General features: G+C 45.0%; 1 protein-coding gene across 6 annotated transcripts in view; it reads left to right on the top strand.

Moving 5' to 3' along the window:
* The window catches only part of DENND2C (DENN domain containing 2C), a 27,097-nt gene extending 11,095 nt beyond the window's left edge, over positions 1 to 16,002 (top strand). For 3 of the 6 annotated variants that reach the window (XM_064471727.1, XM_064471726.1, XM_064471728.1), the window contains exons 3-19: positions 319 to 467; positions 1,023 to 1,135; positions 1,493 to 1,660; positions 4,441 to 4,537; positions 5,291 to 5,335; positions 6,676 to 6,863; positions 9,328 to 9,437; positions 9,935 to 10,004; positions 10,359 to 10,436; positions 11,251 to 11,391; positions 11,756 to 11,904; positions 12,294 to 12,471; positions 12,807 to 12,848; positions 13,814 to 13,919; positions 14,793 to 15,032; positions 15,345 to 15,431; positions 15,814 to 16,001. In XM_064471727.1, the coding sequence (XP_064327797.1) occupies positions 319 to 467; positions 1,023 to 1,135; positions 1,493 to 1,660; positions 4,441 to 4,537; positions 5,291 to 5,335; positions 6,676 to 6,863; positions 9,328 to 9,437; positions 9,935 to 10,004; positions 10,359 to 10,436; positions 11,251 to 11,391; positions 11,756 to 11,904; positions 12,294 to 12,471; positions 12,807 to 12,848; positions 13,814 to 13,919; positions 14,793 to 15,032; positions 15,345 to 15,431; positions 15,814 to 15,845 (1,993 nt within the window). In that variant the 3' untranslated portion in view covers positions 15,846 to 16,001. Of the gene's footprint in view, positions 1 to 318; positions 468 to 1,022; positions 1,136 to 1,492; positions 1,661 to 4,440; positions 4,538 to 5,290; positions 5,336 to 6,675; positions 6,864 to 9,327; positions 9,438 to 9,934; positions 10,005 to 10,358; positions 10,437 to 11,250; positions 11,392 to 11,755; positions 11,905 to 12,293; positions 12,472 to 12,806; positions 12,849 to 13,430; positions 13,451 to 13,813; positions 13,920 to 14,792; positions 15,033 to 15,344; positions 15,432 to 15,813 lie in introns of those variants that run through there. The other 3 variants (XM_064471723.1, XM_064471724.1, XM_064471725.1) reach the window with 3 other exon arrangements.

Below are 16,002 nucleotides of genomic sequence, written 5' to 3'. Positions count from 1 at the left end.
GGTTCCGTGTGCTGATTTGCTTGCGTGCACAGCTTATGCTTTACCTATTAAACTGTCTTCATCTCAACCCACGGGTTTTCTCACTTTTACTCTTCTGATTCTCTCCCTCATCCCACTGAGTGGGAGCGAGCGAGCGGCTGTGCGGGGCTGAGCTGCCAGCTGGGGTTAAACTTCAACACCTAGAAATCAGAGAGTCCAGAGTGAAGCATCCATATGCTTGATGGTCCCAAGGAGGACCATACTCTGTGTAGACTGGAGACAGCAACTCACTGGTACATGCAGATGCCTTTAGGAGAAGTTACGCTGGTTTTCCTCTAGGAAATCTTTTGAGTTTGAGGACATCCAGGGCTTCCGCAACCGGATGGCAACCACCAACTCTCACAGACTTCGAGAAGAGAAAAATGGCACTACAGGATCCAGGCTTGTCTACACACAGTCAGAAGACAACATCTACGAGGACATTATCTGTATGTGCTTGTGCTTCTAGGGGATGTACTCACTTTAATTAAGGGTAGCAAATTTTCTGGGGAGGGAGCAATGAAGATGAGAATGCACTGAGGCCCTTTCTAGCTCTGTGATTTTTAAGGTCTTCCCCATCTGGGGTTCTTTGTTGATGTTAGTAACTATCTGCATATGAACAGCCTGATTTCAGATGTTGTGAAAGGTCAGTAGAATTGGCCTGTGCTGAACTGATTTCTTTATTAGCTCTTCAAATGCTTTGCTTGAGTGCTGCACAGAGATCAGTGTGAACACTGACAACATCATCTGCTTTGCAATAGAGTTACCTTCTCTGCAGTGGTAGAAGTGTTTTGTTTCGCTGAGTCTATGTACATCTTGCCAAGTTGATGGTAGTGTGTTAGAAGGATCTGTTAGTGATGGGAACCTAATCCATCTTAAAACAGGTCTCTTTCAGACCCTGTTCCAGCTTGGCAGACAACTGCACATTCTCCCTGCTTACATCCTTTGCAGGAATTCAGGACTTCATCTCCTTTCAAAAAGCCCTTGTCTAATGCTTTTTCCAGGTCCCGCAAAAGAGAACCCCTATGAAGATATTGGAGCGCTGCCCTTACCCCTGTGGAAGGTCCCATCTGTCTGGAAGCTACCACCCACCCGGAACACCAGTAGGGCTCCCAAGGTAGGGTGAGGGGGTTAAATTGTCACATGTTTACAGAGAGTCATGCTCACAAGGGCCCTATTTTGTGCTCCCCATGGCTACACCACTGGTTTTCCTCATTTTTAATTATATGATATTAATGTAAATGATAATGAACAGTCATAGCAGTGGCAGTGGATTAAGCTACCAGGGAGCAAGAGAATAGGAACAAGAGAGTGTTGATGAGATGCTTGAGTGTGTGGGGTCGGGTGGGGTGGAGAGTTCGGTAGAGCAGGAGGCTGCAGGAAGTTTATAATTTGTAATCTGACTCATTTGACTCTGAGCTTGGACCAAAGCTTAATCCTGTACTCAACCATCTCTTCTGATTCTGTTTTCTAGCCTCCACCAAAACCTCCCTTCCTCAGTCGCAAGACTCTTGAGCTAAAGCCCTCCCAGACAAATTTCCAAGGGAAAATGGTGAAGGACACAACCCTGCCGGTCACACTGACCGAGTGGAAGCTGTTCCGAGCAGTGGAGGCTGCTAGCAAGAGAAAGAACTTGCCCTGGGTGAGATTTAAGCATTACTTCTTGCATGGCATTTCAAACTCTTGCTGCTTTGTCTAGCACCTTCCAGGTGCTTTGTCATGGAGCTGTGTGTCTGGTGGGTGAATGCTGGTTAGCACTGCTGTACGTGTACAGCCGCTCAAACCATTTCCCCTCCAAGTAGCAGGGCAGGTGTTCGGGGATCATGAACAGAGTCACAGCTCTAGCTCGGGCAGTGGTGGTTTTGTTGGCCAAGAATCTGCAAAAGGAGTACTAGGTGTTCACGTGGAAACCAGTGCTGTGTGTGAACACTAGGTCTTCCTTATGCTTTGTCGTTTAAGCCTTGTTCCCAGTGCTTCCATGAAGTCTAATGATGCTGGTTTTGTGCTGAATATGGTGCAGGAATGCAAGGAAGCTCTTGGGAGCTGAGAGGCCAGCTCTGTACAATTGTGTGTATGTGTCCCTTGCTCCTGGTGACTTCTCAGGTTTATCCTTATGTTCTTGCTGCAGGCGCTGAGTTGTTAGATGGCTGACAGTGCGGGGCTGCTGTGGGGAGCTGGATGGAGCCTTGGCTCCCTGGAATGTTGGCTGGGCGTTCTTGACTTGCTATCAGGAACATACCCTTGCAGCTGTTTCATAGTCTAGAGGGGAAGAGCAGCTTTTAGGGATAAGCGCCTTTCCTACAGGTCTCCCCTCTGCTGCCTTTGGCCACTCCCTCCTGCCTGGTGTGCAAAGGCAGATATGCTTCTGAGGCCAGAGTAATGACAAAGGCTTTTAATCCACCTTCATGATGGAGGACTCCCTTGTAATTCTCATCTGATGCATTGGGACTCTTTCTAGATAATAGTATTTGTTACCAACTCATGTCCCTCAGTGATACAATGCAGCATGTGCTCTAGAAGGACAGCTGTAGAGGCACTTTGTGCATAGGACTCAAATTCAGTTGTGGTAGTGGCAACAACTTACTTTTGCTATGGTAAATTCATAGAACTTCTGCAGATCTTTTTTTCCTGTGAAAATTGGGTGCATTTGTTCAAAGTGCACAACACTGTGAGGTAGAGTTGGACAGCTACAAAATACTTTAAAAATGTTGAATACTTCAGTGTAACAAACGACTTCTTTATGTGTTTTTAAACAAACTGTAGGCTTGGAAAATCAGGAAGGAGATGGCAAGATTATAAAAGTGCTGTGATGGAGAGTATCTTTTATTTGGAGGGGGAAAATAAAACATTCTCCAGAAGCAAACCTATTCCAAAAGTCTGTTAACAATTTACATGCAGGAAGCACACTTTACTCTTTTTGCTCGCAAGGAATTGAGCCAAGATTGCTCGAGAGATTGAGAAAAGGATTGGAATCTAAAAAGAAAAAACGTACTTATTGCTTAAGAAACACACAGCTGCCCTTAAACACACCCAGTATCATTCACTGGTGAGTCAACTGCACAAAAATCAGTAGTGGAGATCCTCTAGGTAAGGCTGGATGGTAGAGGGGAAAGAAGGCAGATTTTTGCAGGAGAAGCACTGCTTTCTGCTGTGGGCTGTTTTCTTCCTTGCAGCCTCGTCGTGCTAGGAGGACTGGCTAATCCAGAAAATGGGGAGAAATAGATCTGAAAAGCAGAAGAGTCTAAGCCTAGTTTGCTGAGCTGGGGATAAAAGCTTGAGCTGAAAAACAGGTTCTCTTGCTGAATATCTTCCTTTTTATGCAGTATTTGTGGTGACAAATGGCTGGGCCCCACCCTCCTGCGTTCAGTGGGAGAATTTAATGAATTCTTGAGGCAAGAATGAACTTGACCCGCTCGCTGCATTTTGCGTAAATCCTTCTTCACAATGAAATAATAGCTGTCTTGGACATGCGGGATCAAGCCTTGTACACCTGGCAGCTGAGGTGGGGCAGTCCACAGCCGCCTGTGACAGGAGTAACAGAAAGCATTAGGACTTTGGTTTCAAGGCCCTTGTGACCAGTGGAAGTAAGGTCAGCAGTGTCAACCTGGGGTGTCTAAATGCTGACCCGTCTTTCATGTCTGTAGCTTAGTCTGCATTGGGCTATGTTTTTTTCCAAATGTTTTCTTCCAGTGGACCAGGTTTGTGGTATCCCTGCAGCATAGACCCATTATTCAGTCCCGCTGTATTTCTTCACCTATGCAAAATGAAAGTACATAATCCTTTCATTTTAGCAAACTACCCTGGGACTAGGACTGTGCTTAGAGCAGCCTTGTTCTATGCCTGACATGGTGCTTTGGAGACTTACTCTAGCTGTCTGACATCCAGCTACAGCAGCAAACTTAAAAACCAAACTAACCAACCAATCAAAAAACAAATCACAAGCTACACTGAGAGAGCTCTGTTTTTTCTCGGCTTTTTCTGGAAGGAATTGGGATGCTTGAGAACATGCGGAGTTCAGAGTCCTTTGTGGTGGAGGGTTTGTAAGATATTCTTGCAAGTGCCTTTGCAGTTGGCCTCTCTAATAGACAATGGAGATCTGATGCCAGACAGTTTGCCGCTTCTGCAATCTGTTTGGTAAGCAAAGTATGAAAACTTCCAGAATGCTTGTACAGTTTGGTGTCAGCTTTGAGTGTGCTAACAGTAGTCTCTCTCTTGTAGCAGAAGTTCTGTGCTCATTTGTTATCCAGTGAGCTGTGCTAAAAGTACTCTAGCAAGCAGTCTCTGAGCCAGGGTCCCTGGCAGGACTTTGGCAGCCTTTCCCAAGTGCGGTGGTGCTAGATGATAGCTGTTGGGCTGCAGCCCTGTTAGCACCTGGTCCCTTTTCTGGACCCCGACATTAACCTCAGCTTCTTTGGATTTCAGCTGGTACTAAAAATACAGGAGATCTTTGACTCTAAGCGTGGAAAGAAGAGGGTGAAGTTGCTCGGTCCTGCTGCGAGAGAAGTGCCTCCAGTGAAAGGTATAGAGGTCTTCAGCACCATTCTCTTTGCTATAAACCTCTGGAATGGCACAGTTCCTGTACATCCTGGGATACTGCTAGCAGGCCAGGCACTGCCACCTCCTGCAGCTCGTGCTGGGCTGACTTAACAGTGCTAAACCCCATGTCTTGCAGTTGGAATTGTTGAGCTTTCAGCACCGCTAGGATTGGGAACACTTGCCTAATCCAAGTTTAACACTGTCACAAATGGAAGATTCCGCTATCATCTGAGCCTGAAGAACTGGGCTACTGGTTAAAAACGCTTTTTTAAAAAAAGCAGAACAAACCCCAAAATTCCCCACAAAACCACTTGACATGAGAACTACTTCTGACTACTCTACTCATCGCTTTTAAGCCTCTGAAGTGATATTCCTGTGTTCTTCTGATTTTGTAGCTGTGGTATGGTCTTTATTTATAGTATATGCAGTTCAGCAACTCTGTTAACTTTTAAGCAGCTTCAAATAATCACCTGGTTTCTGTTCTTTGCCTGTGTTCAGCAGATCTACAGGTGGTTTACTGGAAACAGTGACTTGATATCAACTCTGCTTTTTGAAATGTATTGTTGTAGCACATTTGCCAGTACCAGCTGTTCTTTGCTGATACTTTGAGCAGGATAGGTGGGCAGCCCTGAGTGATGTGGGTCTGATGAGTCCAAAGTTCTCTCTCTTTCCCAACTTTGGGTGTAGCCCATCTTCCTTCTGCATGGCTAATGAGTGAAAACTATGTGTGTTTCAGGTGAAACCAGTGGGAATGAAAGTGATACGGAAAATCAGCCGAAAAGTGAGTGAATCACAGGGGCTGGTCCTGTCTTCATAGCACTGCACATTTGGCTAAGGCTCTAATGGGATAAGAGCACTGACTAGTTGTGGCTTCTGGCGAGGCAGAGAAAGGGAACATCTAAGAGGCAGCATGGCCAAGGCTGGGAGCTGTTCCTGTGACAAGACAGCCTCTATTTCGGCTACTTCTCCTGAGCCCTTGAGGTTTAATGTATTTAATCTGCCAGTTGCTAGAAGTAGACTCATTCTTGCGTTAATGAGAGTCACGCTTAACTAAAATATGTCTTGCAGGAGATTGTCCCTGGATCACCTTTGCTGCTAACACTTGAGGCTATTTTCACCCTACTTCCTTCCCTTGGTTCTGTTTTATAGGTACAGTGTTGTGAAATGCCCTTTCCTCTGGGGAGAAATTGCTTGGTTATTTGCCTGGTTCCATGGTCCTGAGTTTGATCATAGGGCCAAACTACAGTCTTGAAATACCTGCTTGGTTTTAGCTGGTGTGGGAAGGACAAAAGAGGTTTTAGTTTCTGCACTGGTAAGATTGGAATGTGAAATGGCAATGTTTGGGCAGCAGCCCTGATGAGTGGCTTTATCATGTCTCTAAGCAAGCATCTAGCGAAAAGGACCAACAGAATTGTTTTAGATGTTTCATTTACTTGGAGAGAAGCACACAGAAGGCCTTAACTTGGAGCTAACAGTGAGGTTCTACTTTTTTATGTTAAGGAGAATAATGGAGAGTGAAGAGTCTCTGCAGAAATACGATGATTGAGTCACTGCCTGATTTAAGAGTTGTTTCCAAAGTGTCCAGAATGTGTCATGATGCCTGGGCTACAGGAATTTCTTACATCAGAGTGCCATGCCTCTGCTTGTGAGTCTGTAATGCCTGTCAAGATGTCCCAGCCTGGAGGTTTCTTGGTCAGGAAACTGGCTCTGCCTCTCTTGAATGCCCGTGCTGCTCTACAGTAGTACAGAGTAGCTGCCTGAGGCTTGGCAATTAGTGAACTGGTGGAGCTGGGCTGCTCCTCGCAGGTGGGCTTCCCTCATCGTTATCACGGCAGTGTTGCTCTGAGATATGTGGAAAGAATGTCAGGACAGCAGGAGAATGCTACCTATCAGTCAAGAGGGATTTGCAGAGCTGCTGCAAGGCCCGTGCTCCCCTATCTGGAACAGCTCTGTGCTTGAGGAACTAATGCAGGAGTCCAAGTCCTATAGAGTGCAGAATTGATGTTAGGCAAAGGCACCCATCTCTTTTCCACCTTGTGAAGGTGGTGACAAGTCCTCTTCTGTGACCTGTAGGTGCCAATGATAGCCACAGGCTGGTTTTGGATTTGTTCCTTTCTTCAGGTCGACACAGGTGCCTACTGCAGGTGCAGTCAGTCTCCAAGAGGAACCCTCACTACCAGACTCTGGAGAGGGATTTGATAGAGCTTCAGGACCAGCGGCTATTTGAGCTGTTTGTGGTGGTGTCGCTGCACAAGAGGGCATCTGAGATGACATACACACCACAGATCATACAGCAGTTTCCCAGCAAGGTAGGCGCTGTGTGGAAACCTGCCCACAAAACACACTCAGCAGCTGTTCATTTCCTCTCGCAGTGTGTATCCCTTCCTAACTTTATACTAGTAAAGCTGGCTAGGGTACAGGCTTGGAATATGAAGCAGCTTGCTGTGTTACAGACCTAATGTATAGCATTGGGCAGTTGTTGAGTATCTTCCTTCATAATGAGTTTACTGTCTTTTTTTGAAACTAGCGGGGCTCCTACTCTAATTCCAATTCCCTGGAAATATCATAAAGCTATGCTGTATTGTGATACACTGCTGAGGCAGCCTGTAGGAGAGGAAAGGGAGTGCAGTGCTCTGTTCCCAAAGCTGGCATGACCTCATCCTGGTATTCTGTAATTTATAAATGAGGAGTGAAGCAATTTGACTGATGGTGCAAAGGGACTAGAATTGCAGGGCTGGCTTTTATGCTTATTTATACTCTTCTGGAAAAAACAAAACAAAACAACAGAAAAAAACCACCAACCCCCCCCAACCTCCCCCCAGAAAAACCCCAACCAACCAACAAAAAACCCCCAAACAATTAAAAAGGTAAAGCCATGTGTACTGGCCCTCAAAAACAGAAGAGAGCAGTGGAAGTTAAAGTACTGTAGCTAGAACACACCATTTGAAATAAGCTTTCTTTCTGTCTGTTCAGCCCAAATGGATGACAAGATCAGTGTGTGACTCTGAATTATGACTCAGTGTACACAGTAGTTACTGTGAAGCTAAGGGGATGGAGCCTTGATGCTTGCTTCTGTGGTTCAGATTGAAACGAATCTTCAGTTGTCACTGTCTAGGCTTGTACCTGCTGCCTTCCACTAAAAACCAGAACAAAACTAGTAATTCTAGCTGTGCTATCAGAAGTATGCCAGAGATTATTAAGGAATCTGCATGTCATAGAATCTTAGCATCATAGAATATCTTAAGATGGAAGAGACCCATAAGGGTCATCGAGTCCAACTCCCTGCTCCTCGCAGGACTACCTAATGCTAAACCATATGACTAAAAGCATCCTCCAGATGCTCCTTGAACTCTGACAGGTTTAGTTCCATGACCACTTCTCTGGGGAGCCTGTTCCAGTGACCGACCACCCTCTTGGTGAAGAACCTTTTCCTACTGCCCATTCTGAATTTCCCCTGATGCAGCTGTCATCCAAATAGAGAAGGAGCTGTCAGATTTATTAAAGGAGGTTACACGGGACTCCAGCAGGACCCACAGTGTCCAGCTGTGTAAGGGACTTACGTGCAAATACCTCCAGTGTCTTAAATGTGTAAACATTTTGGATTCTCAAAATGAATAAGGGACTACAGCCAGAAAGAGTGCACAGTCTGATTTGAGTGGGTGAAACTGAACATACATAAATAATACCTGCTAAAAGTGCAAACTTTAGGGTGTAGGAAGTGCAACCTCTGAATCTGTTAATTGCCTTTGAGGAGGGCGGTGCATTATTCTTTTCCTGCTACTCTAGCAGACAATCAGACCCAACTGTACCATGTGGCTCTTTACTGGCTTTTATAAATGTGATAACAAATTATTTTCTCAGTGTCTATTTATCCTCTGCTCAAAGTAAAGTGTTCTGGTGAGTGACTTTATGTCCGTCATGTTGGGATTCTGCAGGACACATTGCCCAGTAATTATGGAGGTGTTCTGTTCTGATTACAGATCTGTCTCCTTTCTAAGAATAGCCTTGCTTCCAAGTAATTTGCTTGTCGCCCTCTTCTTTGGGCTTCCCGCCCAAGGACATCAAAGCTTTTGTACAACTGTTACTCTGTGAAAATGCTGTACTGTTTTCCTAACCGTTCCTTCATGCTGTCACAACTTGGGACACTGGAATAGCTTACAGGCACTGAGAGTACAGTGTCTAAAATCAGCTTTATGCAATAAACTTTCCTCTTCTCAGGGGCATTTCCTACTTAAATGTGATGTCTCTTATTTGAAAACATTCCTTTTGCCCCTTCTGGGCAGCTTTGAGCATGGAAAGTTGTCTTTGAGGGATTTGACTTGAGCCTACACATAGTAACTGGAACATGTGATTCAGATACACTGTTTTCGTAACTGAATGATGAGTGATCTGCACATCACAAGCTGAACACATTCCTGTTCCTCTTGGTGTCTTCAGATCTCCTAGGAATAGAACTGAGGCAAGCTGACACAACCATCATTTGGGGAGTCAGCTCTAGCTTCATTCCCCAATAATCTCGGCCAAGCTTCTAAATCCGTGCTTGGTTCTTACTGAGACCAGCTGGGTAATTTTACAAAGGTCCAATCAGCAGGAAAGATGCAAGAGGGAACTGGGAATCTGTTATAGTCAGAATATGTTCTCCTATATTTGTGCATTAGCTATCTGATGGTCCAGCATTTGGAAGTGTCAGGAAGATACTGTCTCCCGTTGTTTTAAATGCTGCAACTGTGCACCACACTTCAGTGACTTCAAATGCATGTGTTACTCCTCCAGCCTGAACATCCCTTCAGACAGTCAAAGGATACTGAAGAGAGGCTAAAGGTCATCCCCAAATTCTGCTTTCCAGATCCCAAAGACTGGTTTCCTGCATCAGACCTTAAAAGGTAAAGACTTGTTTTTGAATACTCATGCCTGAAACAGGAAATGCTGAAAGCTTAGTATGTGCCAGCTTTCTGGACCAGAGGAACTGCAGCCAGAGCAAGGAAAAATGGGAAAGGCTGGATCCCTAACCACTGTGATAGCGAAGATGAGATTTGGAGGTGGACTCAGGAGTGCTGCTTCTACCTGAGCACGTTCTTTCCTATAAGAAGGAAGTTTGCAACCTCTGTTCAAGGTCAGCTCCTGGGGCTGGAAAGTGCTTCTACTGCTCCTTGGCAGAATGGAGAAGCATCTGGGAAGGAAGAGAGGTGTAGTAGCTCAGTGAAAGTCTATAGGCTGCAGATTTTTACACTGAATAGAGCCTGAAGTAGCTTGCTAATGACAGCAGGGGGTCTTTGGTGGTACCAGAAAGAAAATGGCTTGTAGTTCATGTGCTTTGTTTGTCAGTGTTGTCTCTGAACTGCATGGTGACTTTAACCCTGACTGTTCTTCGGTTCCCCAGTGAAACATTTTCTTTTGTATTGACGGGTGAGGATGGCGGACGCTGGTTTGGGTACTGCAAGAAGCTCCTGGTAAGCATCTGTGTATTGGTATTGTGTATTGTGTATTGATAAATGCACAGTCAAGTGCAGGAGGTGAATCAGCAGTAACTTCCCATGTGGGTTACCTGGTGCCTACACTGCTGCTGAGATTACCAGCCCTTTAAGTGCATAAGGGGAAGGAGCATGATGATGCCCAGCAATACAGTGAAATGAGCTCTGGGCGTGAAAGACAGCTCTTGGAACTGGTCATTCCTCAGGAATCCTTTAAGTCAGAAGTGTAGAGGGAACTACAGCAGAAGGAATTCTGTGAATCAGCTACAGTGGAGGTGCTCGGTTCTTTATTGCATCCCTGTTCTAAGCATAACTGTTCCTGTTGCCTTTCAGCCAGAAGGGAAAGGGAAGCGCCTTCCTGAGGTATACTGCATCGTTAGCCGCCTGGGCTGCTTCAACCTCTTCTCCAAGGTGAAGTGGGGAGAGCCTGTTACTTCTTATCAGACTTGAATCTCTGACAACCTGCAAGCTCCAGACAGTGTCTGGATGCTTCTGTCCTGTCTAGAAGTGCTTAGCACTCATCCCAGGAGAGTGGTGCTTCTTTGCCATCTTTGCTTTGACAGGGCGAATAAAATGATACTAGTGCTGACACTTGTCAGCTGATACGCAGATGACTCTTCCTTCAGCAAATTATTGTCAGGAAGTGGCTTCTAATACCTGATATTACTGATGGTTCCCATTCATCCTCTTCTTCCATGACTTGGAAATGGAAAATCGGGTTAAGGGTGGGGTGGGGGGAGGAGATCTCAGCTTGTTTCTCCTAGCACCATGAGGAGAGCAGATAAAGAAAGACTGGGGAAAGCTACTGCAGGTAAAGGGCAGCTATTGCAGAATACAGGGGCAAGCTTATGATGAAAGCTGACTTCTAATCATTGGAGCACAGAGTTTCTGGAACAGATTTACTGGGGAGGAAGATGGGGTTTCGCTCTTCTTACTCCTCTAAATAGTTGTGAGAATTTGATTACCACATACAAGACATTTCTTTGCAGTAGCAGGAGACTGGATTTGAGAAGGGAGGGTTGTACTCACAGGTATCTATTCCCATTTGATTGTTCAGACGTTTGAGAGGAGCTTTCACAGGGATCCCAAGTGAGGGGGGAGAGAGCTGTGAGTCTGTGTTGGAGCCTTTGTGTGTAGCTGTGGCACAGGATACTCTAACAGAAGCTCGTGCCTCCTCTGGCTCACCAGCAGGCATTGAAACAAGGTCCGATGTATTTTCTTGCAGATTTTAGATGAAGTGGAGAAGAGGCGAGAGATGTCCCCAGCCCTAGTATACCCATTTATGCGCAGTGTAATGGAGGCGCCTTTCCCTGCTCCTGGACGCACGATTACTGTGAGAAGTTTCCTGCCAGGAGCAGGAAACGAGGTAATGGAAATCAGGCCTGACTTTCCTGTGTCGATGGTGTCTCTGGGGCATAGTGGCACTTTGCAAACTGCACTGTAGTGTGAAGCACCTGTAAATAGTTAGTCTGAAGATAATGTCCTAAAGTCTGAAGGGAGGCTGTCACAGAAGCTTCCTGGTGAATCATCTCCTGTAGAAGTGATTCCCTGCTTTTTAAGGAAGAGCTGCTTGGGAGTCCTCTGTGATGCCCTGTGCCAACTGCCCAGGCCGTGGGCTCCACTGGTGAGGAGTCACCAGTTCTGTGCTCCAGCCGGGCTGGCCCTTGTCCAGCCTGACTCTGTGCTGTGGCTTTTGCCTCCAGCGCTCTGCATCTCTGCTTGCCTCTCAGGTGATGGAACTCTGCCGTCCACTGGATTCTCGACTGGAACATGTGGACTTCGAATGCCTGTTTAAGTGTCTAAGCGTCTCTCACACGATTCAGGTCTTTGCCTCTCTCCTGCTGGAAAGGAGAGTGATCTTTGTTGCTGACAACTTAAGGTAAAAAATGAGTCTTGAGTGACTAGTTCTTTTTGAGGGATTCTGTTCTGTGTTTGGGCCTGTTTCGTGTGCAAGCTTGTCTAACTTTTTGTAAATAGTTACATTTAGAAGCTTTTTGCAGACTTTCCACACGACATGGGCATGCTTAGAATTTGGAGTATGCTAATTACCCAAGAGGAGGTAAGGGAGTGTTTCCTTTACCTCTTCAGTCTGGGTTGATACTATTCCTAGCTCCCCATAACTGACTTTAAAAGTAGATGCATGGGGCTTCTGCTGATCCATAAACAATGTATGTGAATTACATTTTCCCTGAGCATTTCTAACCTGTGCCTGTAGCTAGGTACTGAACGAGACATTGACAATCCACTCTGCTTCTCTTACCTTTCTAGCACTCTGTCTAAATGTGGCCATGCCGCAGTTGCAACGCTTTATCCCTTCACTTGGCAACACACCTACATACCAGTCCTACCAGCTTCTATGATTGACATTGTGTGCTCTCCGACCCCATTCTTAATTGGCATTCTCTCCTGCTCGTTACCACAGCTCCAGGACCTGCCCATAGAAGAGGTGAGAATTGGGTGAAGCACAATGGAGGGACAGTGTCAGTGGTACGAGGCTGACCTCTCTGGAATAATTTCTGTGGATTCTGTCTTAACAAGAACTCTTAAACTTTTCTGAGACAGTTGGTGAACTTGCCGGATACATGTGAGGGTGTTCCCGTTACCAAAGATGAATAATATTCACTGTTCTTATAGACAGGCTCCAGTTATGCAAAACTTGTGTTTCATGTGTGACATCCCCTGCCACTGGGGACATTTAAAAAAACAAAAAAAAAGGTGTTTTTTCTGTATAGCAATGTAGTTGGTTATAAGAGTCAGTGTGTTTTGTACATCTTTCCCCAGGTTCTGATTGTTGATCTTTGTGCTGACAAGTTCTTGCAAGAGGTGAGTGAACTAACAGTACCAGTCACTCATGATTATATGCCAGGAAAGGCATCAATGAAAGAAAGTGAAAACAAAAATCAGCAAAAGCTAGTATTCATATGTAGACTCCAGTGGCTGAAGAAATATCTTGCATTCCTTTTTGACCAGTAGAGATGGGAACAGGCTTACAAATCCTTGCTGCAAGATGGAGGTTGTTGCATGAGGTACAGAGCTCTGTGAAGCCAAAGATGCTGCTTATCTGAGCTGAATTTAAAAACATACTTAGCTGGTTCATTAAGTGAAGTGGACCACTAAGATTCTTTGCTGCTTTCTGGCTGTCTTTCCTGTGTACTTGTTCTCTACAGGGCTTTCTCCTCTCATCTAGCTGGGGTGTGTTTGCTGTTTGTTTTTTTTTTTATTTATTTTTCCTAGGGGTGATAGTCTAGGAGACAAATTAACACAGTTCACTAGTGGTTCTCTGCTGAACTGTACCTGTGCTTCTACATCACCAGACAAGTAGCTACAAACATCCTGGAGTATTACTAGTTCAGGAGGATATTTGCATCCCTTTTCCTTACCTTTCTGTTCTATTTTGCATTGCAGCCTGCAACTGGAGGAAGAAGGTATTAAAGGATCGGGTTTTTTTAACCATAGCGTTGAGGCTTGTTGTATTTTCTCAACAGACTTTTGTTGTTCTTGTGTGTTTTATAACTGGTATAATAAGCCTGAGTCTGTGTCGTGGATATAGCACACATTGTTCTGTGTTGGCCAGTTGTGTGACTCTAATAGTACGTAGTCAGAGCATGGTGAGCGAATGTTTTTCATTTCTGTGGCTACAAGACAAATGTATCATCTCCACCATATCACAGAGTAACTTCCCTCTGACTGCTTCAGGCACGTAATATTTCTCATCTGTTCACAGTGAGAAGGTTCTACTGGTGACAGATGCAACACAAAAACGCTTTCATGGTCATTTGTCTCTTTAGGTATCAGATGAAGATGAGATCCTGCCTCATAAACTCCAGGCTGCACTTGTACAAATCTTGGAAGAACGAAGTGAAATCTTGTCCCATGAGCAGAGTGTCACACAAGGTACTTCTGCAGAAAAGTGTTTTCACCTTAGCAAATCTCTACAGCTTCCAGGTGGTTGATATAAAAATGAGCGAATGGAAATAAACATTAGGAAGTGACACTGTAGACAGCTATTTTCCTGTGAGCTTACTGAGAACGTCTTTCTTGTGAATGTGTTAGAAAGAAGCTTGGTGTCCTAACAATTGTCCCTCTTTTTCACAACCATTTTCACAATCCTCTTTTTCACAAGTATGGGTGGAGCTCTAATTTTCCTTGGGCCAAGTGCATCAGCTCCCACGCTTTGCGTTTTCTTTGATTTTTCTAAAGTGGCAAAGAAAACGTTTTTCTTAAACAGAGAACATAGCAAGTTTCTGTGCTTTAGCGGGTAATCTGGCAGATCACTTTCAAAGTTGAGCTGCTTTATACGTAATCCGTCAAATGAGTAAGTGAGAATTTTAAAAAGCATTGAGTAGCTTGAGAGAACGGCATTGGCAAATCATGTAATTCCATGCACATCAGAAGTAGTGAAGTAAGTTTTACAGTGGGTTTGTGTTCTGTAATTTGCCTAATTCTTTAAAAGAATTAAACTTAGACTGTTATGAGCTTACAGCTTATTAGACACTAGATATTTGACAGGGGAAAAGAAATTATAAATGTTTAACTACTGGAAAAGGTTTAGGATGGAACCTGTCTCAGCTGCAGCAGAAAGTTGACATGGGAATATTAAGAGATCTTAATATTTGAGCTGTGGCTTCTTTGACATCAAAAACTCATCTGAAATTTCACTGTCTGAGACAGCCAGCCTGAAAAGGAACTGCTGCTCCTCTTTCAGAAGAGGAACGACCAAAGTGATGAACGTAGAGGGAAATGTCTCCTCTGTTGTCCTTGACACAGGTGACACGCCTCTCAACTCCCTGGTCTCTGAAGCTTTTGTGCAATTCTTTGTGGAGATCTTCGGACACTACTCCCTGCACATGAATGTCACAGAAAAAGGGGAGCGGGTGTTTCAGCGGGAACTGTTCCGCAAATCTCACGTGTCACGAAATGTGCGTCATTTCTTGCACTTCTTCATGGAAACGCAGATGTTCGCAGGGTTCATACAGGATCGAGAGCTAAGAAAGAACACGGTCAAAGGTGAGGCTTGGTTTTAGTTTCTTTTTTTAAACTCACTTTCAAAGTGTAATGTCATGTGACTTTGTCTGTTAAGGAGCCTTTTGTCGTGGTACGTATTCCTGTTGGCATTTTGGTGTATGTAATTACTCGACAGAATTAATCTTATGAAGCTAAGGGTTTTTGCGTCTCTCTCCTTTCTGGGCTTGATCCTGTAGCTTACATTACATGCATGATTTCTTTTTAGTAACCTCCTTCTTAATGATGTAAGATGCTACATGCTAAAAGATGGAATAGGTCATCTAGGTGAGTGATTTTTTTTGTTCTTCTTGTTAGGACTTTTTGAGGTCCGTGCTTTGGAGTATTTGGAGAGTATTCCAGAGACAGAACCAACTGGAATGAACAAAATCCTTCGCAGTCTTGGTAAAAGGACACCCTTGCTTTTTGTTGATATTTTTTTTTTTTAATAAATTGAGCTATTGAACAAATAATTGCATGTGTAAGAGAGAGCAGGGCCCATCCTTTGCTTGTGCAGTTGTGTTCCTTTTATTTACATTTGTCCCTTCAGGGGATGCCAAGCACTTTGTAAGAATTTTCTTTCATTTTTAAGCTTTTGCATCTTTAGATAAACTTTGTGGAAGCTGCCTCATCCTAGAGTTGTCTAAATGTGTTTCTTAACTTTGGTCGGGGCTGAAATTGCATCTGCCAGCAGAGGTGGCCACGCGTGCATTTCCACCCTAGGATGTGGCTCAGCCGCATGACTCCTGGAGCATCTTCGGCTCCTAATGTTGTTTTTTCTCCGTAGGAAGTAAAATGAAATTTCTTCAGAAGAAGTGACGGTGCGCTGCTGCTGCTGCAGGCCAGCGGAGCGGCGGCGGGCCGGGAGAACCGCCTGCCCCGCGCCGGGCGCGGGACCCCTCTGTGCCTCCAGCAGGGCCGGGGCGCGCGGGGGGGGGTCTGCGTGCTGCCACCCGTGACATCATCACTGGCCAGT

Source organism: Phalacrocorax carbo, chromosome 23 (assembly GCF_963921805.1).
Source record: "Phalacrocorax carbo chromosome 23, bPhaCar2.1, whole genome shotgun sequence".
NCBI lineage: Eukaryota > Metazoa > Chordata > Aves > Suliformes > Phalacrocoracidae > Phalacrocorax > Phalacrocorax carbo.
This window is presented reverse-complemented; position numbering and strand designations above follow the sequence as displayed.